The sequence below is a fragment of the Cavia porcellus genome, unplaced genomic scaffold (assembly GCF_034190915.1).
Source record: "Cavia porcellus strain 051 isolate PalLab524CR breed Dunkin Hartley unplaced genomic scaffold, mCavPor4.1 scaffold_27, whole genome shotgun sequence".
Classification (NCBI taxonomy): Eukaryota; Metazoa; Chordata; class Mammalia; order Rodentia; family Caviidae; genus Cavia; species Cavia porcellus.
The window spans coordinates 5,758,030-5,784,541 of NW_026947510.1; the positions used below are offsets into that span (position 1 = coordinate 5,758,030).

A 26,512-nucleotide genomic window follows, 5' to 3' on the forward strand; every position below is an offset into this window, starting at 1 on the left:
GCCAAGAGTAACTGTGTGTGGCCAAACTGTGACCCCATTCCTGTCCCCACACCTAAGGCCCAGGTCACACAGATGCTCAAGCCATGTTCCCCACATCTAGCTGGAGACAAGAAGACAGAAGGCACTTTCCCTATGCCCCAAAAGCTCAGCTTGGGGAGATGTATCAGCTCAACTCCCATGCACACTGGATCCCAGGGACTAAAGTCCATAGAGACCATAGGAGAGCAAGTGGACCAGCCAGCAGGGCCTTGGGGCTCCCTGCCTGGTCCCAGGACCCCTGTCCCCCAGTAGAAGCCGGGGCAGGGCCTCTGAGTTCTGAGTTGGGGTGGGTTTTGTCCCCATGAGCCACACTCTCTGGCAGGTGATGGGGATAAATTCTGAGTCCTGAGTCCACTTCCTGCTGTAGCTGGGAGCTCCAGGAAGGGCCTGGGGTGACAGGGGACATGCAGGCCCAGAAGCCCGGAGGGAGCAGAAGGGACTGGGCACAGATACCTACCCTGTGCTCTCAGGTGCCTACACCAGGCAAGCAGCTGTCCAGGGTGCAGCCTCCCCGCAGCGGCAGCACAGTAGGCTGCAGGGCAGCCCCCAACCTGGGGAGCCCTGGAGGAGGAGCTACACCCCAGCCCCCGGCGAACAGCCCTTCCTAGAAGATGAGGACGATGACTGGGGGCCACCCGCAAGGTCGGTGGTAGGGACAGGAGGGAGACAGAAGCTGGAATATGGGAGCTCAGTGATGGTGGGGGGGGGACACCTGTGGCATGGGTGCTGTGCAGTCACAAGGCCACAGATCAAGGAGGGTGCAGTGGCAGAGAGGGGCATGGGCAAAGGCCTGGGGGCCCACATCACCACTGGGGAACAGTATGGCTGTGCCAGGTAGTGGCAAGGACCCTCTCAACCCAGTGGGTCTGTCCTAGTCAGCCCTCTGAGCACAACTGAGTCCCTGCCCTCCATTCAGGTGACATCTGCCACAGGTGTCTCCCTAGTTTGTAACCTGCTTGTCACATCTTCTCCATGACTGTGCTTGGCCCTGGCACCCATGGGGGAGAGGCCAGCTCCTTGAGCAGGGTACACCTTGACCTTACCGTCCTTGGGCTCAGAAACATTGGTGGCATCAGCTTCCTGGGGTGGAGGGACTTCCTGACCATGCTGTGTGGCATGTCACCTGTGCCTGTGACCTGTGTGCCACCACAAACCCTTCACCTCTGCATCATCTGTCCTGTCCTGTCCCTGTCCAGCAGTTCTGTGTGTCTGGGTGGGCAGGATGTCCTCTGGGCTGTCCAATGGATCTCCTGTCTGTCTGTCGTCTCTCCCCAGGCATCCTGTGTCACCGCTGTCCACCCCGTCTCGTCTGCCCCTGTTCTAACCGGCCACCGACAGTCTTGGTTGCCCCTAACTGCGTCTTCCCCTTATTCTGTGTCACCAACCACTATTCTGGGGCCCCAGCACTGCCACCGAGGACGCCCACCTGCCCACCCTGTGGCCCCAAGCCCAGCACTGGCCTGGCCTGAAGACTGCGCAGAGCTGACACTCTGGTTCCTACGTTGCAGCCCTGTCCCTGTCCCTGGCCCCGGCCGAGAGAAGGGCTTCTGGCCAGCACTGGGAGAGGCCTTGGAGGACCTGGAGTCCTGCGGTCAGTCGGAGCTGCTCAGGGAACTGGAGGTACCCCTGCCACTGTGGGCCTGGGGGCGAGTGGGTATGAACAGTGTGTTTGCATTGTGTGTTCTGGAAATCTTGTGAAAGTGTGCCTGCTCTGTGTGCCTGTGCATTCCTCAAAACTCGTGTGTGTGTGTGTGTGTGTGTGTGTGTGTGTGTGTGTGTGTACGCAGTACCTGGGCAGAGGTGGCTTCTGTGTGGTCAGGGCCATGACCTGGTAGACACTGCTGCCTTGAGTGGTTGCTGCCCAGTGGGGTGGGCTGCAGGAGGCCATGGGTCCCGCGTTCTGCACACTCTCGGATGGCCCAGCCCCACTGGAGCCACCCTTGCCCAGGCTCATTTCCAGAGTGGCTGCCTGGGTGGTGATGTCCTGTGGTGTCTGTTAACTGTCTCCTTCTTTCCTTTTTTTGTCTTACTTATTTCCGTGTTCAGCTTTACCACTTTTATCCCTACATGTTTTATGTCTAAATACTGGCATATTCCTGGGTTCTCAGCTAAGAATTCACCTGTGGGTCCTGCTGTGGCTGTGATCCCCCCAGTTGTGATGGGTGATAGGATTTTTATTTCCTGGGAATTGAATCCAGGACCTCATGCACACCAGGCAAGTGTTGTGGCACTGAGATACATCCCCAGTTCTTATGTTGTTTTGTTTTTTAATTTTTTATTTTGAGACAGGGTCTGAATGCCTAGGCTGGCTTGAACTCGCAATTCTCCTGCCTCAGCCTCCCAAAGTGTTGGGATTACAGGCATGAGCCACACAGCTAAGATATTTTTGTTCACTCAATTTAAAATCTTTTAAAGTTTTCCACTGTCATTTTTATATAAGCCCTTGAATTCTACAGAAGTGGGGCTTTTGATTTTGGATTACTGGTTATTTTTTAAATCCAATTTTAAAAACCAATTTATATTGGTTTTTAAATTTTTATATACTGTAGCCAGAGGATGTGTTCCAATGTAACTTTAATTCTCTGGAATTTGTTATGATTTAATCCTTCATGGCCTAGCACGTGACCAGCTTTGTAGATTTGTGTTTCCAAAGGAAACCAACTCCTTTTTGTTGGTGTATGGCTCTAGACAATTCAAGATTGTCCATAAACTTACTCAAATCTATGTATTTACCACACTGCATAGACTTTATCTTCCTTTTTGTTAGCAGTATAATAAGATGCCCACCATTACATCCTGTCAATTATTTGTAAGGTTTTTTTTTTCTTTCTTTCTTTTTTTTTTTTTTCTTTTGTCTTTTTGAAACAAGGTTTGTTATGCAGTTCACACTGGTCTTTTTTTTTTTTTTTTTTTTTTGTCTTTTTCATTGTTATTGGTGCCGGGGATCGAACTCACGACCGCCTGCATGCAAGGCAGGTACTTATGCCGCTGAGCTAAATCCCCAGCCCCCACACTGGTCTTAAACTCACTTTGTAACCCAGTCTGGCCTCGAACTGCCAGCAGTCTTCTTGCCTCAGCCTCCTGAGTGCTGGGACTACAGCTGTGCACCACCACATCTGGCCATTCTGTCAATTTTTATTTTCCATCCTTTGATGTTACATTGTTGGTTGACATAAATCCATGACTACTGTAACTTGTTAGTGATTTTTTTCTCTTTATCATTATCATTCACTATTATTTGTCTCTATGTACTTTCTACCTTAAAATCCATTTTTGTCTCATTGTTCCTCTGCTGTTAGTAATGTTTGTCATTTTTGTGTTTAACTAATTTGGTTTTGGGCTTCCTGTACTCTCATTTTAAGTATGTCTGTGGTATATGGCTGATTCTCTCAAAGACAAGCTCAGAAATTTATATTTTTACACTGTTAAACTTAATTCTAGCATGTAATTTACATTTTGCATGCTTTCTCTATACTTATTTCTCTTTCCTTCTTTTGTGTAGATAAATTTTTCATTTTTTTCTTCTCTCTCTGTCACCTCTTTGGAGAATTTTAATTTCAATTTTACAGTTTTAACAAATATTCTTAATTCACTGGCTTTATTTTGAATACCCAATCTTTACATTTGAAGCTTTTTGTTATCATAGAAGTGAAGTATGGACTGGGTACAAAATTAGATGAGCAAAATGAAATTAAAACTAAGCAAAATGAAATAGCACTCACAACTTTCCCAGCCCAGAGGCCCTGCTCTCGAGTTAGCTGTTTCTGAAGGTAGCAAGACCAGGGCGAGGTTATTCTGCTTCTGCAGGCAGCAGCTTCGTCCTTCAGTGTCCACACATCTCGTCTCCACCTAGGACACGCCCCCGTCCCCCAGGGCCCGCTCCATTCTCAGCCAGCTTTGTCCAAGTGACATCTCTTAGTTCATGGTGTTTCTAATGACATTACAATTATTCACATAATGCAACATTTCCCATTCAGTTGTTTTAAAGCGAACCTGCTGTGGCACCCAATGTACCTTCTGCCCACTCTGTGACCACAGAGGAGTCACAGAACCGTGTCTGCCCGGCTGCCTGTTCTAATGTGCAGCACGGATCTAGGATCTGTTGTTTTCTTTGTGGTTGTTCTGTGCCCTGACCTTCACACCCCCACACCTGTCCTTGACTTCATCTGTCTCACAGTCTCAGTGCAAATTTTTGTTGTTGTTGTTGTTGCTTTGATGCTGGGAATCAAACTCACAACCTTGTGCTCGCCAGGCAAGCACTGTGCCACTGAGCTATATCCCTGGCCTTCAGTGTGACTTTTGTCCCTCTCCTAATGAAATGTCCCAACTCCCTCCACTCTGCTTCTCCCATTTCTGACCTGGGTGTGTTGAGTCTGGCTGGTGTCTGGGCATTCCTTGTGTCTGCAGCATCCTGTCCCTGTATCCCCTGCGGATACTCGCTGGGGAGGGCTGGGACAGTCTTAAGAATCCCATCCTCACCACATCCACATGACTGGAGCCTTCTGATAGCTGGGCTGGGTGCAGGTCAGGATCTCTGACTGCTGAGACCAACAGCTGTCCCAGGACACAATTGTGTCACCCTTGAGCTCACCGCTGCTCCTGAAGGGACATGGGCAGGGTGGTGCTGCCTGTGGAAGGGTTATTGACCACAGGTGGCCTGAGGCTAGGCCCTGTGACTACAGGCCTCCATCATGGCAGGCGCCCTGCCCAGCGCGGTCCTGGAGGGCAGGTCTGGACCCCGGGCCTGGAGGGGCACACGGGAGTCTCGTGTATCTGCAGAGGAACTGCATGAGCTACTGCTCCCCACCGCGCTGGAGATGCACAAGGTGGGTACAGGGAACAAGGAGGGCCTGATGGCCCCGCTGTGGCCCCCTCCTGGCTATGTTTTCCACTACAAAGCAGGGATTTCGTCCTAGGTTGAGTTTTCCATAGCTCTCACCATGTCGCTGACACCCACACACATGCACACACACAAACATGCCCACATGCATGCAGTTAATACTTTTCTCTAAGTAGATTTACTTTTATCCTCACTTAAATATATGTGTATTTGTCCATAGCCAAACATGTAGAGATTTGAATATGCACACACGTAGAGGTCAGTTCCTACCCAGGCGTGTGTGTGTGTGTGTGTGTGTGTGTGTGTGTGTGCTCATGTGCACACCTCTCCCTACCACAAGCCCTGTTCTGCAGAGCCAACCATTCACACATGGAATGCGTGCTCTGAAACACACTGTTCTGAGCACTAGCAGACTTTCAGGTTCTTATTCCTTAAAAGTGCAGCATAGCACTACCGATACCATGTGTACACAGGCTATGAGTTTCCTAGACATGACCTAAAGTGCAGGGCAGATAAATGCCAGTGTATATGTGGACCTGAGCAGAGCAGGTGCCATCCCAGGGCCCTGGCACCTGCCCCCTGCATCACCTGCACCTGCCTCATGCCTTCCCTTCACTCTTGGTAAGGAGCTGCCCCCGCATAACCCCACGGTGTATTGCTCTACAAGAAGACAGAAGACCCTCACCTGGAGCTCTCCACAGTGTGCTGTCTTTAGGGGCTCTGGAAGGGACCCAGGAGCCATCTGCTCTTGTGTGCATGCTGCAAGCAGAGGCCTGGTCTGGTGGAGGGAAGATGTTTAGGACGATCTGGGGGGCTTAGTCCAGGTACTCCAGTTCCTTGGGAGGCTAAGGCAGAGGCCAGACCTGCAGGGATCCTCCTCTGCTCCCAGGTGATGCTGCACAGAGACCCCACACGGCATGATTTTGGCTTCAGTGTGTCCGACGGCCTCCTGGAAAGGGGTGTCTATGTGCACACCGTGCGCCCTGGTGGGCCTGCCCAGCATGGGGGCCTGCAGCCCTTTGACCGGGTCCTGCAGGTAAGGAAGAGAATGCAGGTGCACAGCTATTTATCTGTGAAAGTCATGCTGGGGACACGGTGGGCACAGCTGTGATCTCAGTGCTCAGCAGGCTGAGGTAGGGGGACCTCAAGCAACTTAGCAAGACCCTGACTCAAAAAATAAAAAGGGCTGGAAATGTAACTCAGTGTGGAGCCCAGGGTTCAGCCCCCAGGAAGAAAAGCAGGTGCTGGGAAGTATAGATGAGATCTGGCTATGAACCCACAAGGAGGCCTCATATGTGCAACTTAACCTGAGCCAAGCAGAAGACCTGAATCCCACCATACCCCTTGTTGTGCTACACACAGGTCAACCATGTCCGCACACAGGACTTCGACTGCTGCCTGGCAGTGCCGCTCCTGGCCGAGGCGGGTGATGTCTTGGAGCTGGTGATCAGCAGAAACCCTCTAGCTCCATGCAGACAGGCCCCGAAGACACCTGGCCCTCCAAGTCCCCAGATGCTCTAAAACCAGGAAAATCCTGACCTCAGTGGTGCTGGCTTAGAAGTGGGAACTCCGCTGTCCATCTGTCAAGCTGGTGGACTCTGTCTGTGTTCTCTGGTCCCATGGTAGATGGGGTACTGGGGATGAGGTCCCTGCCACAGCTGAAATGACATCCGGAGTCCTCCCATGGGCTTGGACAGGGCTCAGCCAGGAAGAGAGGCCATCTGGGGAGCAACCAAGAGCTTCCAGACAGTCAGCTCCAGGTCACAGAAGCTGAGCAAGCCGGTGCCAGACATCAGTGCAGTTAGAAGCAGAGGTGTGGCCCATGTGGGCTCAGGGTCAGCTTCCTGACGGATGGAGCCACTGCATCAGAGACCCTGCACCCAAGGAGGGGCTGTGCTTCCTGCTCTGGGCACCATGAGGGTACTGGAAGTCAGTGGGTGACTGTCTCAGAATCTGGGACTTGAAAGGGGGTGTGATCCTAGAAGCACTTGGCACCAGGTTGTGGGTGCCCCTTCTAGTCTTTGTAACCTGCTGAGCAGGATCTGCTGGGAACAAAAGACAGGGAAGTTTTTGTCAGTCACCTGACTTCTGAAGGAGGACTGGGGGAAATGGTAAAGACCCAGGTGCAGCTTTTCCAGGCCCAGAGCACAGTGAGCAGCTAAGGGCCAGGCCAGAGGAGCCCTTTTCATTTTGAGATGTGCACGGGGTGGGGCTGCTGTGGGACAGCTTGGCCTTGCCTGGTTCCGTTAGGGTCTCAGAAGGGTACCACTTTCACCACCTGACCTGGGAGCCCGGAACTCATTTCCTTTGTAGGGACAGGTGGGGTCACAGGTTTGGTCCTCGGTTGGATGACTCCCAGTCACATTCCACACTGTGACAATTGAGGCAGAAGTCTCTGAACAGTTACCTGCTTCCAGTCACAGCCAGGACCCCACCTTGTTCCAACTCCTGGCCTGCTTGTCTAGGATTCTTGCCTTTGAAGGTTCTTGGCACCTGCAGCCAGCTTGCTCATGGCTCTGCTGGACACCCACATCAGGGGACTGGGCACTGCAAGAGGCACTAAGCAGAGGCCAGAAGCCTTCCTGACATCACAGCTTGGGCAGGTGGCTCAGCCTCTCCAGAAAGACAAGGCTGAAGTGGACATGCTCTCAGGGCTGGTGGCAGCATGAGGACACTGCTGGGATGCTATCTTAGGCTCAGGGAGAGGAAGATGTGTCCCTCACTGGCTGCCCCGTCTCCCTCCAAACATGTGCAACCGGCCCGCAGTGGGCAGACTTCCGCTGAGGCCAGCGGCCCGTCCTCCTTGTCCTCCTCATATGCAATACCCTGCTCCTCCTGGGCTGTTTAGGCCACTCCCGCCCTTGCCAGCGTCCTGCCTGCTATGCACTTGGGCACCGCCGAGGCCCATCCCGCCCCAAAGCTGTATTTTTCTGTGGCTGGGATTAGAGCAGATACCTTGTAAAGTATTTTTGTACTGTTTCTTAGGGATTTGGGAAGCACAGCCCACCTTGCCAAGGCCGCCTGGGGTCTGCTTGGGCCATGTGCTAACCTCGGGGCAGTGCTATTGGGGTAACTTTTAAAATAAAATTATTTCAGTGCACCTGGATAGGTGGCTACTTTCTCTAAAACCACTGGTGGGAAAGGGCCAGTTTCTCTGGATCCAGCAGCATCTCATTTGCTTTTACCTCATTCATTCAAAGCCTGCCACACACGACATTTCATGCAGCCTTTGGACCAGCAGAAGGCTGCACAGCACAAGGAATTCCTGCAGGAGGAGTAAAGACAATAAAGCAAAACAGGGCGCTGTCGTGGTGATGCACACCTGTGATCCTGCTGATCCAGGGCTTATGATACAGGGATGATACGTAGACCTCCAAGTAATATAAGGAAAATACAAGCCCAGTGTGCTAGATGGCCAAAACACCAAGTTTGTGTGCTCTAAAATAGGAGAATAAGTTCTATTGACAATGACAGTTAAGAGGAAGAATTTATTGAAAGAAAGATAACTTTTGTCTGCCCCAGGGAAACCCACTTCCAAGAGTGTTTTATTACGAGGTGAGGGGAGCTCAAGGTGGGACAAACTGTAGTCAGCTAGTAAGATTATAAGTACAGTCATGTGGGTAATACTGATTAAATGGGATAAAAGGGGGAAGCAAGTCACTAGCTAGCATACAAAGATTCTCCTGGAAGGAGTGGGCTAAGGAGGTTTATGGTCGCCCACCCACGGTGATTGGTGCCTATTTAGAATATCAATCACTGCTGTTCATCCCTGAGGGAAGTATGTGGGTGTAGTTCTTCCTCTTTTTCCCCAAAGCCTGGCCTTCAGTAAATGTGCCTCTAGTCACAATTATCTTCTATCCTGAGGGCCTAAGTGCCTGTCTATAATACCAGCATTCAGAAGGCTGAGGCAAGAGGATCTCAAGTGGGCAACTTACCAAGACCCTGTCTCAAAGAAAAATAAACAGGACTGGGGGGGGGGTTATCTAATGGTACAGCGTTTGCCTAGGACGTGCAAGGCCCTGGGTGTGAGTCCCAGTATTGGAAGAAACAAAACAAAACCCAAAGGTCAGTATAGACAGAAGGCCTTAGGTGAAGGGGACAAGGTGAAATCTGCATTGAGAACTAAGGAAAGGAGCTGTGTAGAGCCCCAGAGGAAGCGCCCCACAGAGGGCACAGCAAGAGCAAAGGCCCCAAGGTAGCTGTGAGTGTGGCAGATTCCAGGAAGAGGGGGCGGGGATTCTTCAAGGACCAGAAGTGGATGGAGGCTACAGGCAGGTGAGGGGTACAGTGGAGTTGCCTGTCTCCAGAGCAAAAAGGGTTCTGGGGGAACTGCAGCTCCAAGGTGGGAGTAAGCAGCCCGTCTCAGGAGAGAGATAATCAGCAGGCACTGAGAGGCCATTCTGTGTGCTTGGCAGAACTCACTGGGCCCCCACAGCCTGCTGGATCAGGCTCTGTCACTGTGCCAGTGACACCCAACAGCAGCCAGAACACAGTAATCTGTGTCACACAGGCTCCAGAGATGGAGCCAGGAAGTGCCCAGCCACACTGTCAAGACACATGGTGGACTATGATGCTGGCACAGACAGAGGGAGGGGCTCGGGTTCCCTGACACAGTCACCAACAGCAAGGTCCTGGGAAGGGGACTTAACCCAGCAGCCCTGGCTCTGTCTATACGAGAGGCCACCCCAACTCCTGGGCGGGGGGGGGGGGGGGGCCCTGCAGGGCAAGTGCACACCTGTCACCTAGCACCACTCTAATCTTCCAGGCCACCTTACAGTGATGATGGTAATAGGTCACTCCAGATGGGGGACAGGCTCACGGTACTGGTGCCAGGGCCCCGCAGCACTGGGATGGGCACACAGGCAGAGCCAGCAGAGCAGACTCACAGCCCATGGGTCCCAGAGCTCCCTTTCCTCTGTGAACTTCACTGACCCCTGAAGTCCGCATCACCCCAACCTGCCACCTGGTACAGCAGGTCACCATCACCATAAGTGCCCTAAAAAGCCACCTGTGTAAGGTGGCATTCCTTCTGTGGAGGTAAACGGTACATTTAGACTCAGGTCCAATTTTCAGGATGTCCTTTAGGGTTCAGGTAAAACCCAAATTAGCCTGCAATTTCTCTTGCTGAGGACCCTCAGGTTGGGCAGAAAGCCTGCCTGCCTGTATGTATCTACCTCTGTCTGTCTATGATCTCTTTGAGATAGGGTGTCAAGTATTTGAGGCTGGCTTCAAACACACAATGATCTTCCTGCTTCAGCCTCCTGAATGGTAGGATTATAGGTGTGTCCCACCTCCTGCCCCAGCTCAGAAAGCTCCTCATAAACTGTAAAGCACTTGCCAACCATAAGAGACGCCTCCCCCTACACCAAAACACACCTCACACATACAGAATTTTAAAAAGGAAATGTTTATTGTCATGTTATAAGGTAATTACAAACTCCTCTAAAAAAAGCAAAGATGAATTTAAAATATCGATATACATATTTATCTAAAAAGCAAAGGGGGGGAAACCCCCGCACACCACAGGGATTCAGATCATAAAACGTTTACACACAGAAGCCTGTATACCGCGGGACTGAATCACACCCCCAGATCTTGTCCCAATGCAAAGTCTTTTGTTGGTGGATTTTCTTTTCCTTTTTTTTTTTTTTTTTTTTTTACAAAAGTTTAAAATATCTTAAAAATATTTTGATGCTTTACAAAACCGATGAGCCAGACATGTTTCTGGAAGGAGGCAAACTCATGCTCTCCATTTCTCTTGTGCTAAATACAGCGTCACAGTTGTCAGGGACTGGAAGTTTCACTGGGCGGAAAACAAGAGCTCTGGTCTCAGTCTGACGCCAAAAATACAGCAGGCACCAAGTATGTGCCAGCATGGTGACTCCACAGAGGATGGGACACAGCACCCAGGGCCCTTGCTGTGGGCATCTCCCTCACTGCACAGAGGTATTTAGGGCACCAGGTGGACACAAGAATGAGGGACAGTGGGACCCAGGCCTCTCTTGGGTCCTCTCCTGGCCTGTAACTGAGTCCTATGGAGAAGGGGGCGCTCTGTCCGTGGACTGGCTGTCCCCGAGCACCTCATTCAGAGGGCAGTGCTAAGGCCATGGGCACCATAGTGACACTGGTCAGCAGGGAGCTCACCTGCACACCTTTCCCCAGCTGACCTGGGCCTGTTTCATCTTGTGCCAGTGGGGCTCTCGGCACCTGACTTTCAGAGGGCTGGGAGGAGAGGGATGGAACCTCCAGTGGCCTGGAAGACCCAGGGTGCCATCTCGTGGAGGAGCCACAACTGGCCTGATTCAGTGTCGGCTTGTCCCCCCCTATCCTGGGCCACAACATCCCCATCTACTCATAGAACCCTTGGGGGCTACCCCAGGCTGCTCCCTGGCTGAAGCTTACCCCGATCCAGGGTTATTCCTATCCAGACCTAACAGAGCAGTGGGGATCCTCCCTATTCTTGGAGTTACAGCTCTCACCAGCACCACATTGCCATGGGGACAATGACAGGTGACATTGTACATGGACTGGCAGGGAGGGCATGAGGCCAGAGGAAGACAGGTGTCTGGCGGGGCCTAGGCATTCAGCCTGTGCATGTCTTTGGTCTAGGATTTGGTCTGGGAATCATCAGAAAGATCTTCCTCTGGTCATCTGTCTCTGACCCACACATGAGAACTCTCCATGGGGTTGGAGCCAGAATGGAGGTTGGAGTCAATGACCACAGAAGCCTGGGCCATCAGCCATCACCTGCCTTTCCTCGTTGATGGTGGTTAACAAATTCCCCAAGACAAGAAGACAGGTCACAATGCCACGCAGTAAAACCAGGAGGAAACAAGAGTCCGATCAAATCATATACGCAGTAACAACCAACACAGCAAGGGGACACAGGATGTCCAACAGCTGTGAAGGGATGGGTAGTGTCTGGCAGAGTTTACAGCTTTGGAAATAGAAATACACTCATGTCACAGACAAGAGGTCCAGCACCGCCCCTAGGGAAGGGCACTGAAGACATCCCAACTCCCAAATCTGGGGTAGAGAGTGGGCTTCTAGGATCTGAGAGTCCTACTCTGCATGCTAAAGCCTGATTGCTTCCCACTCCCTGGAAAGAGGCTGCCTTTGAACTGGTCCTGCTTCTGCTCTGGGTTTTCCAAGTGGAGATGTCTGCGCTGGGTGGTGTCAATATGCTGCGCTTCTCTTGGTTCTGGGGTGCCAGCCCCCTGCTCCCCAGCTCTGCACATGTCCCACTTCCTCCCTCGATCCCCACACTGCAATTATCTGACAGCAGCAAGTGCAGGACCAGCTTAGGGACCAGGACACTGGGGCATCCAGGTCATGGTAGAAGGTGGAGAATCAAGGGGGCACTGCCCCTGACCAAGGCCCTGCCTTGAATGCTACTCCTGGCAAACTTGCTGGGAGTTGGGTGTTGTCAAGGGTCTCCCAATAGCTGGGGACGAGGACAGGAAGGTGACACAGGCAGAGGGCACCTGAGTAGTCATGTTTAGGGATGGTTTGGCACTGGTAAGGACCCACTTGGTGGAACCCAGCTGTTCCTGGACTACTACTCAGCCTGGGATCTACTTGGAACATTCAGGGAGCATAGTAGCTCCTCGGCCTGAGCCCTGTCCCCTACCACCCATCCAGGTTCCTGTTTGCTCCCTGTGTCCACCTGGTTCCCGCTGACCTTCCACCGTCAGTCTCAAAAGATGGGGGTTTGGTCCCACATCCTGTGGTCTACCATGCTTGGATTTGCTGAGGACCCCCTCTCTTGGCTCTGGTCAGGGGGTCAGGTGGCTGTGCTGGCATCGCTCTTCTTGGCCACAGTGCCCTCACAGCCCCCTCCACCCACCTGGACTGGCTTGGAGGCTGCACCTGTGTGGCGGCATCTGCATCTTAGAAAAACCCTGCCCTGCAGGCTCAGGGTGGAGCTCTCTGCCAGCTCTGCAAGCACCAAGAATTGCTTTTGAAAATGAGATCTTGCTGGCAAGAAGATCCACTTACATGGTAGAGTGTATGACAATCTCTAAGTGTATATAGTTTTATGAAAAAGATACAAAGAAAAATTTACCAAGTTCCCATAAAATACATCTAATCCCGTATGAAAGCTCGGCTTCTCCCCGGGGACTTCTGCCCAAGAGTTTTCTTTTTGTACAAAATATCCCCAAATCAAAATGAAACACACGCACGCACAATACACAAACGCGCACACATGTGGAGTAACGTTTTCTGTGACAATTAAAAAAAATCCTAGTGCAAATATAAAGCTCTGTAAACCTGGTCCTATGAGATCTAATGTTAGTAAACAGCAGGGCGGCAGGGTCACATCATGGTCTCCACCACGATGTGCGTGGGCTGCATGAGTATCCCATTGGCGGCTGGGTGCGCGGCAAACGGCGTAGCGCCTTCTTGCTCCACAGCCCAACGGTTGGGCTCCCTTGGGGTCAGCAGATACTTAATCCGCTGTGGGGAGAGAGCAGGGGCCCATGAGTCAGGAGAAAGGAACCTTGCTATACCCTCCCCAACCTCATGGTGCACTGCCTGGAACCTGGCACTGCCACCTTCCTGGACCTCCTTTTGTCCTTTTTGTATGGAGACAAGAACCAAAGTGATCCCATGATCCCAAAAGGCCCCAACTTAGGACAGCTGCTCCTCAGTCAGCCTCTTGCCATTTCAGTCATTTGTACCCAGTTCCTGCGGGCTGTGAGTCCCCTATCTTCAGCCTTCCCCAGGGAGAAGTGCCAAGCAAGTTCATGGCCTGCTTGCTGTGGGTGGATGACCCAGGCTGGTGCACACGTGCACCTAATGTGCTGCTCATTAGGGATCTTCTTGTCACATGAGGGCCTGGGTGTCACCACAGCCCTGCCAAAGGGGAAGAGCAGTGGAGTGTGGGCAGTATTTCCTTTAGAAACCCAGTTTCCACTCCTCTGGACACATGCAGGCTGGGCAGTCCAGTCCACAGTCAGCCATGGCCGGAATCTACCATGAAGCGGATTCAGGGACTCAGCCACCTGAGCTGGGGGAGCTGGACACCCAGAAAGCAGTCAAGGGCACTGTGGGAACTGGCTGGTGGAGAACCCTACTTCTGCCTCTCTTATACCAACATGTACCCATAAATCTTTTGAAGCAGCAGTATTTTAGTTAGGCTCTGAAGGTTCAAACATGTGGGATGGTCATCCAGACCTCTGAAGACCCTGCCCCACATGAACCCCCTCAGTGCCTGTGCAGGAAAGGATACAGTTCAGGCCCAGCCCTTCAGTGCCATGGCACCCAAGAAGGCCACTGGGGTTTGGCCCTGTGGCCATCAAAACAGGGCTGGGGATTTAGCTCAGCGGCATAAGCATCTGCCCTGCAAGCATGCAGTAATGAGTTCAATCCCCAGAACCAAAAATAACCCAAAAAAACCAAAAAACTAAAACAGGCCCAGGCCTGAGGGACAGGCCCAGCTCCAGGCCACCTCTGCTGCTTCCTCTCCTCTCTGTTCCTGGCCCCACCACAGCTCCCCAGGACATCAGCAAACTGGCCATCCATCTCCACTATCCATGGGGAGCAGAGTCCCAGTACATCCTGGTTCCAGATTTTTAAGAGAAACAGCTAGAGCCTGGAGTCTGGAGCACAGAGTGGGCCCACGCTCAGGAAAGGGAGGCCAAGCAGGAGCTTCTGGAGAAAGGCCCTGGGCTGCCTTGCTAGAGGGGTCTGAGAAGAAGAGAGGGGAACTGACTGAGACCTGGCCACTATGGTGGTGTGTGTGTGTGTGTGCGTGGCGGGGAGAGGGTGCTTCCATTGGCCAGGTTATTGATGGTACTGTACTTGGTTGGAACAGGCCTGGTATCCTCCTCAGGCAGAGCTCAGCTCCCAGCTTGGCACCTGAAGCCACCATCACTGTGGCATCCTTCTCCTGCTCCCAGGCAGGTCCCAGAGACCACAAACGTGTGCAGAAGGTGCCACCCTGCCTCCTCCTCTGACTGCTGCAGAGGAGCCACTGGTTATGGGTGGGGTCACACAGAACAGCTGTGCAGGTAGACAGCCGCAAGGAGAAGCAGCCACCTCCCCGACTCCCCGCAGCTTACCACACGCAGCGGCCCCTCAGTGCGGCAGAGGCGGATGAGCACAGCTAGAGGGACACACACCATGGAGGACAGGGCCAAGCCCCAGCCCAGCCCAATGGCCCAGGTCGGGTATGTGTAGACCTTGTTGTAGGTCAGGGGCACGTACTTCGCGAGCGAGAAGATAAAACAGCCCTGTGTGTGGAGAGACGGAGTTAGAGTGGCCGGCTGGGAGCAGTGTGCAGGCCCAGCCTCGCCACTCGGCCTACAGTCAGCACTGAGTGCCTACACCCTGTGTTGCCCTGGGCGCAGGTGCCCTCTCTCCTACCTGTCTGCTCCTTACGCGCCTGGCTGTTCCTCACAGGAGTGTGTGGTTCTGACTCCCCCTCTGCCTGGGGCCCTATCCTTTTGCTGTCTCTGCTTCCCTAATGCCACATACCACTAGATGCACATTTACAGGTACACAATCAATGCATGGTGTAGATAAAAACCTCCCTCCCATCCCCCACTGCGATCCCCAGGACAGGGTCGGCTCCCAGGCCTGTGCTCCAGAGGAGTCATCACTGGGCAGAGCCTGGCTGCTAAGATTGCCCCTGGGCACTACCTCTACTTCACAGGGACGTCTGGGTCTTTACTTGATATCCCGAAGGTCTTGTGCTCCAACACCCCTGGAGCTACAGAAACTGTCTCTGGCAGGGTCCAGATTTCTGTAGCCCACACCCTTTCTGTCACAATGCCCTGCTTTGTACACGTTGTGCCTTTGCCAGGAAAGCTCTGGCTGACAAACTCCTACACATCCTTCAAAACTCAATCTAAGGCTGCCGTATGGACAGCTGTTCCTCACTGTCCTGGGTGGTGCCCAAGCCCACCCCTGAAGTAGCTCCCCAGAGTCCACGCTGCATGACACTTACAACACAGAGAATAGGAGTGACGAACGCCCAGCTGTACTTCATCCAGGGTCCAGGCCGATAGCCGATCATGTCCTCAATACCATCATAGAGGTTATCACCCCCTGAAAGAGACAGCAATGAGCTTAGGGGATGCAACGTCTAGGGACACACTGCCCAGGAACAAGGAGGCAGGGCATACCCACAGTGCACAGATGAGCGCTCAGGCAGTCAGAGCCATGGCCCTTTGGGGTTTTTTTTTTTTCTGGCAACCTGGGCAGGTGTCAAACTCTATAGTGGCCACTGAGTTCTCTAGGGGCCATTTCTGGACCCCAAGGTAGAAGTCATGGCCAGCCCAGTACCCAGATGGCTTCCTTCCACATCACAACACCCATCACACCTCGAGCTTCAGCATAAGGCACCTTGGTCCCGCTCCTGCTGTGTCTAGGGAAGGAGCTGAAAGGGACGGGAGAGCAAATGGACCCAGTACTCACCATAAATCCAGGCAATAACAATACATTCAAAGAATGCAACCCACAAAAGGCATACACCGCTAGCTGCATAGTAGTCAAAGAGTTGAAACACGTACATGCCACCCTGTGGAGGAAACCAGGTAAGCGATTGGTGCCTGGCCAAACCCTTCCTATGCAAAGAGCTTAGGGAAGCAATAAAACCCTAGGCCCAGGAGCGCAGCTCAGCACTAGGTACCTGCTTTCTGAGTCCCCCACTTACACCTCTAGTTCAAAAATAGCACTCAGGAGCCTGAGGCAGGAGGATCACTGAAAGTACAAGGCCAGTCTGAACTACAGAGTGAAACTTTGTCTCAAATAAACAAAAACAAATAAAAAGGAAAAGTAGTGGCCTAACACCTGGGCTGGGCTGGGCTGGGGACGACTCCAGCACAACCCTCTACCTCCCACAGGGTGCAGCGCTGTCCATGCTCCCTGGCCCCAGGCTCCTGGTTTTTCCATGCCACCCAGCCCCCTCGAGGCTGTCAGGCCCAAACTCCTTCCCCGGCACATTCAGGAGACAACAGGGACTGAGACCTAGGCACAGTCAGGCCTGGGTCAGGGCCCCTGAGTACAGTGGAACCCAGGTACAATGTGATCAAAGGCAGAGCAGGGCGCAGCAGGACACAGCAGGACCCAGCAAGACACAGCTGTGGCAGGGCACAGGGGTGGGAGTGTGAGGGGGTGGCGCCACCTACCTCCGTCACCATTGACAGCCCCAGCAGGTAGCTGATGCTGCACACAATGGCAATGAAGATTTCCCGGCGATAACCCTTCCTTAGGAAGGATGGGTAAAGATCCACCAAGGATGTGATCTGTCCCTCGACTTCAACAAACTGCGAGAGAGGACAGGCCTGAGCAGTGGCCATGACCGCCACCATGGGCCCAACCCAACCCCGTGGTCACATGCAGGTCCTTCCCACCTCACACCCTCTCATTCTCCAGGCTCGGCTCTGAACCCTGCATCTCCAAGAGGCTGTGCAGCAAGACAAACTCGCTCCTGTCTCACTCATCTTGAACCCCAGGCCTTGAATACCAAGCCAAGCCACAAACTCATGGTCCTCAGCACTGAGTAACTCAGGGCAGGTCTGGGCCTCAGTTTTCCTGTCAGTGGCCATTCAGGTCAGTGTCCCAGGCAGTTTCTGGCCCTGTGGCAATTACTCACCCACGTGGATAAGCCATGGCTGTGCCTGTGACTTGGCAACCCCTACCCAGGCTCCCAAAAAGGCCCCTCTGCAGGTAGCATTCTAGGATGGCCCTCAGGTTTCCTGAGTCTCCCTGTCTAAGCACCTAACAATTTCTCATGTGGCATTAAATGGAGAGCCGTCCCATTTCTTCAGCAGCAGCACAAAATCCCATACTCTGGACACAGACCATCATTGGCCTGACCCGTGCCCAGCCCCCATGCCCAGGCTCCTGAGCCTCTGAGCTCAGAAAAAAAAAACCCTCCTCTCCACCTGTGACCAGGAGCTGGAGCTGGATCTGCATTGAGGTCTCAGGGTGCAGTGCTGGGTTCAAAACACCCAGGGGCACAGGCTGTACCTCAGCTGCCCCAGCCACCTGATCAGGAGCCAGTTTCCTCCTGCTCCTCGGCAGCCTAGCAGGGTAGCCAGGAAATAGATGGCAATGGAGAGACATCCAGTCGTACATTATGGGATGGCAGAGGGGGAGTGGGGTTTCTATAGGCCACAGGGATGGGGAGCAAAAAAGCAGCTGTTACAGCCAACCCATGCCTCAGCATCAGGCCTTGCAAGAAAGGTCCTTTCCTTTCCTGAGTCAGGGAATTAGAGATGGGAAGGTCCAGAGCCACTGTGCATCCATCGTGGGCCAAGACTGGAGCCCATGCCCCTGACAGCCCCTCCGGCCTCTGCAGAGCTTGTCTAACACAGTTGGCTCCATGTTTTCCTGTGACTGTGAGGAGATGCTGAGCAAGATCTGTGACCAAAGAGGACCCCAAAGCCTGCACTGGCCCTGGGTTCCTAGGTGGAGGGAAAAGGCAGCCCTGGATTATGGACTTGGGGCTGATGGTTCCAAGCTGTGTGCCCCTAGGCACCCCACTATCAACTGTCACCTGCTGGCACTGGGTGGAGGACACCCCCAGGAAGCAGAAGGGTGCTGCGATCCCTCTGAACCATGCGAGGCCCTTCCTGGGGACTCAAGAGTCAAAGCCGCCAAGGCATGGGCCATTTGGGGACAGGTGGCCCAGGTTCACCCTTAACTGGCTGTGTATGGTTTTCGCAAGAACTCCGTTTCTCTCAGCCTCCATGGAGGAAGAGGAAGACGTGGAGGAGGGAGAAAGGAGGAGACAGAGGAAGAGGAGGAACAGAAGAAGAGAGAAGGGAGGAACAGAAAGAAGAGGGCCTGTGTTTAGCAAGGGGCTCCAGCTTGGGTAGACGCAATGCGTGCATGGCTTCCCAGCACGGGAGGTGCTAACAGTACTGGCTGCTCAATGCCAATGGGTGACATGAACCTACAGGTGGGGTGTGGGTGAAACTGGTGACACCTGGCACCCTGGCACTCTGATCCCATTGAGAGTGGTATCACTGCCAGCTTCAAATCTTCCCTAACGATCTGAGAACACTAGTGCAAATACTTGCCAAGGAGGGAGCCCATGGGCCAAGAATATAGCTTAGTAGCACAGTGCCTACCTGGCAAGTGCAAGATTGTGAGTTCGATTCCTGATGCCAAAACAAACAAACAAACAAACACAAGGAGGGAGCCTACTGCATGTATGCTACTATCAGATACCAGCTCCTTCACTGCCCCAGCACTGGAGGCCAAGGACCCAATTGGCAGTCCACTCCAGCCCCTTCTGAGTGAGCGGTGTTAACAGCTTCTGAGGTTCTCCAGGAAATCTAGTGCACAGGGCCCAGGCCAGTGCTACATTCTCCCTCAGGGCTCTAGAAGGGCTTAGAAACTACCCCTGCTGTTGACAAGTTTTGGTCTACAACCACCACGTGCTTGCTCGGTCCTGTCTCCAGGTATCTTCATGCTGCCTCCTCCCTGGTCTGAGGCCTTCCTGCTGATCTTTGCCAAAGCCTGACCTTGCCAGTCACCCATCTCTCTCCAACTCTTCTCCTCTGCCTGGGCTCTGATAGCTAAGGCCCTCAAAATGGAGACTAGGACCACAGGGAGTCACCTGCCCTGCTCATCGCAGCCTTGTCCTGGGGTCACAAACCCTGAATAAGGCCCCAGCTGATGGCTCCTGGTCCCAGCCCCAGGGAAACAAAGTGAGCACTGGGCCAAGTCCTGCCTAGAGGCCAGGAGGCTGGGAGGCCAGAGGCCTAGATGTTGGTGGAGCCTGAGGCCACTTGCTGCAGTAAGGTCACTCCTGCACAGTGACTGCCCCTTGGCCTGGACAGCACCCAGAGAAGTCAGCTCACGTAACATGGCCCTGGATGTGGTCATGATCTCTGGGGTCTTAGCCATTTTCCCTTGCTGGGGCCCTGCGGTGGACAGATGTTCCTGTTGCCATTGGAGTCTTCCCTGGAGAACTGGGGAGCCTGCTGGCTGGAGGGGGTCATGGGGAGAAGGGTGGCTGCTTAAACACCTACCTGGCTATCCAGTCCCAGCAGGAGGAGCATAATGAAAAAGAGAATCGACCAGAAGGTGGGCAGCGGCATCATGGTCACTGCCTTCGGGTAGGCGATAAAGGCTAGGCCAGGCCCTGAGGAAAGAGCGGGGCATGAGGAAAGGCCATGAGCTGTGCCGCCTCAGACCCGGCCTCACGGTGCTCAGGCCAAGGTCTGGCTGACTGTGGGCCGGGTCTGCTCTGTGAAGTGGGCATATGGGGCTTGGCAGGGCCCTGTTCAAGTATCTGTGTCCCTTCATGGGCCTGGGCTGGGATATGGGCTCCTTGGCTGGGACCCAGGAGAGGGCACACCCGCCTCCTACCCCAGAGCCACCGGCCTGCAGGACAGAGGCCTGAGAGTCTGCCTACCCAGGCCTGAGCCCTGACGGACTGCAAAGAAGATGCTGCTGTTGCTGTGCTATTGGCTAAAACTGCGGGAGCGGGAGCAAAAGAACATAGCACTATTCCCGCACAGCAGGGCCCCTCTGTGGTACCCAGGAGCAGGGCAGAGCCGGGCCAGAGACAGTAGCTCCAGTCGTGCCCCTGTACCACCTACCCAGGCCTGCTGGGGCTTGGCCTCCCCTTGGGACACAGACCAGAGCCATATTCCTCCAGCTCAAAGAGGCAGCTACCTTGGGCTTGGAAGGCAGAGCCTCTGAGGAGCCCCGGAATTGCCCTGCACATGTAAATGTGGCCTCCTCCAGCCTCTGCAGGGCTCAGGGAAGACTGGGGTTACCAACCCCACACTCTTTAAAGACCAGTCTTGGAGCTGGCTGTAAGGTACAACCAACTGCTAAAAAGCAAAGCGAAAACCACTCCAAGAAGCAAGATACAAAAAGGGCCATAAGCGGGAAGCCTGGAACATGTTCTAAAGCAGATACCAGAAACCACACAAATGGCTTAAGAATGGAGAAAAAACCCACAAAAATAAACTGTTTTTTCAAGAGATCAGAACTAGGAATTACACTGCACAGATGACAGCCCATAATATGTGAGGAGGGCAAGTCCTCTACAACACGAAGTCTGCTCTCCTGAGATCCCCACTGAGACAGTGACACTGAGTGTGGGGTCCTCACCACACTCACGTCACTTGGATAAGCCGGAAGCAAGGATCCAGCTAGGAAAAGCTCTGCCCCTCTCAGGACCCTGGGACACGCTCTGTAATCAGAGCTGATGTTGGCACTGAAAGATGCTGCATGTCCTCCTGGCAAGGACCTATGGTCTCCGAATAGTCAGCTCTAATCCCGGCTGATGCACACCGAGAGAGAGAAACTGAGTCCAGCTGGATATGAGACATGTGAAATGGGGTCACGTCACCCACTCCCCGAACACTAGACGAGTCCCAACTCTCTCATTCTACATTTCAAGTCTGCCTTCCTCGAGCCTCTGGGGAAGGGTCCTTATGTCGCTCTCTGAAGCCTGAGGCCACAGAAGTCCCAAGAAAGGAACACAGCTCGGAGGCCACCACTAGCCGGACTACACCTGGCTGTGTCCCTACACCTGGCTGTGTCCTGTAGCTGCCTGACTGTCCTTATGTGGCTACAGCTCAAGACGGTGCCCTGAGAGCTAATCAGAGACATAACTGCCCTCATCATGTGGCCGCTCAGATGCCAGCATAAGGAGTTAAGGACAAGTGGATGGGAAGAAAACGACACCGGAACTCTGAGCACCCTAGGAAGGACTGCTTCACACAGTGAAGTCATAATGCCCTTGCCAAAAGGGGCTTCCCAGTGTGTGGGGTTTGCTTCCTGGTCACCTACTACAGGAACACCAAGCGCAACAGGCTGTGGTGACTGTGTCCCTGTCACTCTGCCAGGGTGATGTCACAGACCCCAGCCTCTAGGGCCATCCAGAGGGAAACAGTAGGTCTGAGGCTAGGTGAGGGGAGAGATGTGTAAGGCTGGGCACACCTTAAACAAGGGATCACAAACCTGGGTCTAGGACAGAACCATGGATACAGGCCAGGGTGACCCACTATACTGTCATAGCAGAAGACTGGAGGTGGCTGCACCTTTAGAGAGTAGGGAGCTAGGGAGAGATGTATCATGGTGGTGACAGTGTGGACAGGTGAATATCTTACCTAATCCTAACTTGAACCGTAACTTAACTAATCTAACCCTAAACCCAATCCTAGCCTAACTCTAACTCTAATGCTAAGGCCAACTCCATCTGAGATGTGGACATCAGCCCAGGTGCCCATTGTGTGGGCACTCAGATCAGGCCTGGGGACCTGCAATGTGACCTGATCTACCCAGTGTGTCCATTCTGTAGAGGTCCCCAAGTTACAGCCTGGACCCTAGCCCAGCACGTAGCACAGAACTTTGTGGATAATTGGTGCTCAGGCGTGGGCAGGACAGGGTGTTAAGAAGCCAAAGGGCTTTGGAGATTCCACCTGTAGACCCACAGCTAAGACTCCAGCAGCTAAGTAGGGTGTTCTGGACCCAGTCACCCAGGGCACCACGATGGGGTTCAGAGCTCGGAGCCCACCTGTGACTCTAGGGTCCCAGTTATGGAATCCCAGATCTAAAGTTCCAGGAGTCCCAAAGAGGGGCACATGGCCAGTAGGGCCATGCCCAAGTGTGATGGTGCTGAGTCCCCTGCCTCTGCCCTACAGCAGCCTCCCAGGCCCTACCTTCCAGTCCCTGTCCCCTCGTGGAACAAAGGAACGAGGGAAGGGGCTGTGTAGAGGTGACATGTGGCCAGCCAGAGTCAGGACAGTGGTTTCTGTGACCAGGAGGGCACAGAAGCCACTTGCTCTCTCCCAACCTGACACCCATGCTCCTGCTGCCCCTTGGGCCACAAGGGCAAGATAATCCTTGACCAGTGCCTCAGTGTGGGCGGGGCCTTTGACGGGGGCTTCAGAACCAGGCTCCCCCCGACCCCGGGTCTGGCTTCGCGCCGGCAGCGCTGGGCTCGCACACTAGGTGGCAGTGCCCACCACCACTGCCACCGACACCACCATACCTGACTCAGCCACATCAGCAATGTTCACCCCTTGCTCTTGTGCCATGAAGCCCAGGATGGAAAAAATTGCGAAGCCAGACACAAAACTGGTACCACTGTTGAGGCATCCCAGCAGCATACAGTCCCTAAGTCACACACGTCAGGGAGCAAGTTAATCACAGCGCAGGAAGCTGGGCTCCCTACTGTCTGTGCATGGCGCCACGGCTGGCAGCACGGCCTGTGGCATGACACTTGCCTGTACGAGTTGTACTTGTATTTGTTGTAGCTCCCCAGCGACGTCATAGCGCCCAGGCAGATGGCGTAGGAGAAGAAGATCTGTGTCCCCGCATCGATCCACACCTGGGTGGGCAGGGAAATGGGCGCCATCAGGAGCAAGCATGTCCCACCACCAGCAAGGGACCTGGCAACAATACTTGGGTTCCTCACTGCCACAGAGATGGTATTGCTCCCATCAGAATTGCCAGGAATGACCATCTTCACAGGGCCACAGCCGTCACCTCTATAGAGCAGGGACTCCATCCCTGCTCAGAAAGGAAAGACAGACTCGGGGCAAAGCCACAAGTCAAGGCTGCCACTCTGACCACCATGACTGTTATTGGGGACTCTGATTTACGGGCTGTATAGGTGAGATGGTCCAGAAATAGCACACAGCTCCAGCTGGGAAGCTGGCCTCCTCATGTTCCAGACCCTGGTCACATCTCCACCTCTGTCTTGTCCTACCCTTGAGGGGCAGGGGACAGTACAGTGTCCTCCAGGTCCTATGCCTTTCAGATCTTTCCTGCACTCCTGGGGCATAGGCACTGCTGGCAGCAGGGACAGGACCCTGGCCTGGAGGATGTCTCAGAGGCCCTGCAGGAAAGGTGCTCACAGCTGTGGCTTGGAGCCCAGAATCCCCTACCCAGCCTTGCCCAGCCCACCTGGCCACATACCTGTGGGTCCTCCAGGCGGCTGAGGTCAGGGTACAGGTAGAACTTGATGCCCTCACCTGCACCAGGCAGCGTCAGCCCACGAACCAGCAGCACCAGCAGCATGGCAAATGGGAAGGTGGCCGTGAAGTAGACGACCTACAGGGACAGCAGGCAGTGGGCTGGGGCCTCGTCTCTGGGCAGAACCTGACCCCTGCCATGAGAATCTTCAGAGTCTAAGAGAGTCCAAGAATGCTTTCTTTGTTATCTGGGCATCATCAAGCCTAGAAGATGAGGACGAGGCTGGAACTAAGTCCCTGCCTTGGGAGACACCATCAGCGCCGGGCTCAGTGGGTATTGGAAAACACAGCTGTTATCCTACTTCCCATGGTCAAGAGTCAGTAAACTTGGGTTCATATCCCACCTCTGTTCTTTACTTGCTGGGGCATATTGGGTATGTTGCTTAACCTCTCTGGTGCACAGTTCTCCATGTATGAAGTAGGGAGACCTGTAACCTCCACTATGTGGGAGCCTGAGACCACAAGTTCACATCCTGCCCTCTAGCAGACACCAAGTTTCCAAGTAAAACTACAAAGCCTGGGTCTGCAGCTCAGTGGTTGGAGAGGGGCCTAACAGCCATAAGGCCTGGGTTCCATCCCGGGACAGTCAAAAAAGTGCCTTGAAAAGGGGTTCACAATGTCATCCACAGGGCACCCGACACCAAGCAGGTGCTTGGGAAACAGCCCATGCTGACCCCGGCTCAGTCAGAAGTGAGTGTGGGGATATGTGGGAAAGGCGACGCCTGTCACCATCCTCTACACACACAGGCAGAGCAGGTCACCCTCCCCAAAGCTCTGAGTTCTCCAGGTCTAGCTCATAGGTACTCTGCCACCACAGCTGGTACCTGGCCACAGCCAGCATCCTCAGCCATGTGGACCATCATGATGATCCAAGCCCTGCCTTCATCACCCTCCCTAGATCTCAGTTTCCCCAAACACTTTTCTCCCAGGACAGGATCCCAATGGTTCTCCAAGGTAGGGCAGGTAGATGTGGAGGATGAGGGCAGGTCAGGAAGTCACAGAAGAGGATGGGTCTGTCTTTTTCCTTCCTGCAGACGGGCAGGCAGGCGCCTGGTAAAACTGCCACCTCCCCTGTGTGACCACACCCCAGCTGGGAACAACAGCCTCAGACAGCAGCTGTCTGGTCCCTGGGTAGCCACACTTCAAAGCAGTCTCAGCGGCCAGGCAGAGCCTGGAGCTAAGGAGTCTGTGCCCTGCCTGTCCCGACTCAGCCTCCTCTGAAGGCCACATTGTTTTGCAGCCTTGTGCCTCTGAGAGCTGCGCTCCTAGCTTCTCAGGCTCCCCGGGGTCCTGAGGGACTGTGCCAGGAGTCACAGCAGGCTGCAGTGATTTTCCGCTTGCACAGAGAACATCTCTGGCTGCTCTGAGCACTCGACCCAAGCCCTGTAGCCCAGGTGCCCAGAAACAATGGTCACTGCCCACGGTCGGGTGGGGGAGAGGGCTATGTGTATCACTAACTCATTCCATGCAAGGAAACAGACTGGGCGCAGGAAGAGAGCTATAGGCAGCCAAGAGATCTGGAAGAGCAGAGACCCCAGCCCTGATGCCCATACCCTGCTTCTGAGCCCTGGATAACCCAGCAGCTCAGCTAGCCCGCAGCCGTGTTCCCTGAGATACCACACTCTAGAACGGCAGGACATGGGACAGCAGGACATGGGGTGAGGCTAGGCAGGGCCATTGATTACCATGCAAACACCAAGCCTGTCTCCCCACCTGTGATGCGGGGCCCTGGCCACACTCCAAGGGCACTCCACCATACTCATGTGTGGAGCAAGGATGCTGCAGCCAGATACCGCAGGACCTGAATGTTACAAAGGCATCTGCGGATGACAGATGGGGTCATCCCAGAGGCGGCCAGGCTCAAGGAGGTCCCCAGGGTCTGTTTGTCTTGGCTGCGCTCAGCTGCCCAGGCCAGGCCATTGTTCTAGGCCCTTGCCCTGCCCTGGGAGGTGTCACCGGGTGGGGTCCCCACAAGTCACGTCTCCCTGCAGGGAGATGTGCCCTATACTCGCTGCAGTCAGCCTTCTCCCTGACCCAGGCTCTCTCACGGCCCTGGCGGGACAGACCTCAGGGCCTTTGCATAGCCAGGCCCACTGCAGCCTCCTCTAGACACCTGTGCTCTGCTTCGAGCTTCACCTCACTGCCCTACTTCAACTGACACCCATGCTTCCTGCTGTCCTTTACCACATCGTTCCTCCCATGTTCCCCATGTTCCCCTGCTCCTGGCCTGCAGGAGGCTCAAGAGCTCTGGTTGCATAGTACAGCCCCTGTGCTCCTTGGAAACCTCCCATGCACCCTGTCTGTGTAGAAAAACTGAGGCAGGGCAAAGAAGCCAACACATATTCACTAGGTCCTTGGTGATGGGCATCTGAACCCTTACTACATTACAGATGAGGAAACCAGGACTCAGTGGCGAGGGTGTCCAGGAGAAAAGGGGATGGTGCGAGACGCCAGAGCTCTCCAAAGAGCCTGGGACACCATCTCCCATCCCTCCTGCCCTCATCTGGGGAGCAAGTTTCTGAGGCCTAGGTACCAAGACAGCAACAGGGCAGCTGGCCTGAGAATGGCTTGAGCATGGAAGGTGCTGGGGCCCAGGAGGTGTTGTCCCCAAGGCCCTGAGCGCCACTGGGGTGGGGGTGGGGAAGGCCAGGTCACTGTGCTCCGGAGCACAGGGAAC

General features: G+C 54.0%; 2 protein-coding genes across 8 annotated transcripts in view; one reads left to right on the forward strand and one right to left on the reverse strand.

Annotated features, from left to right (window-relative positions):
* Positions 1-7,985, forward strand: part of Grip2 (glutamate receptor interacting protein 2) — a 47,787-nt gene extending 39,802 nt beyond the window's left edge. For 4 of the 6 annotated variants that reach the window (XM_023562128.2, XM_013145041.2, XM_013145043.2 and 1 more), the window contains exons 19-23: positions 510-681; positions 1,548-1,659; positions 4,722-4,865; positions 5,769-5,915; positions 6,242-7,985. In XM_023562128.2, the coding sequence (XP_023417896.1) occupies positions 510-681; positions 1,548-1,659; positions 4,722-4,865; positions 5,769-5,915; positions 6,242-6,400 (734 nt within the window). In that variant the 3' untranslated portion in view covers positions 6,401-7,985. The other 2 variants (XM_013145044.2, XM_013145045.3) reach the window with 2 other exon arrangements.
* Positions 7,986-10,267: 2,282 nt separating this feature from the next.
* The window catches only part of Slc6a6 (solute carrier family 6 member 6), a 49,593-nt gene continuing 33,348 nt past the window's right edge, over positions 10,268-26,512 (reverse strand). The window contains exons 6-14 of one of the 2 annotated variants that reach the window (XM_003463197.5): positions 23,780-23,914; positions 23,086-23,189; positions 22,851-22,975; positions 19,870-19,982; positions 17,014-17,151; positions 16,301-16,403; positions 15,831-15,931; positions 14,944-15,114; positions 10,268-13,336 (exon numbers count right to left, since the gene is read on the reverse strand). In XM_003463197.5, the coding sequence (XP_003463245.1) occupies positions 13,196-13,336; positions 14,944-15,114; positions 15,831-15,931; positions 16,301-16,403; positions 17,014-17,151; positions 19,870-19,982; positions 22,851-22,975; positions 23,086-23,189; positions 23,780-23,914 (1,131 nt within the window). In that variant the 3' untranslated portion in view covers positions 10,268-13,195. Of the gene's footprint in view, positions 13,337-14,943; positions 15,115-15,830; positions 15,932-16,300; positions 16,404-17,013; positions 17,152-19,869; positions 19,983-22,850; positions 22,976-23,085; positions 23,190-23,779; positions 23,915-26,512 lie in introns of those variants that run through there. The other variant, XM_063237787.1, reaches the window with a different exon arrangement.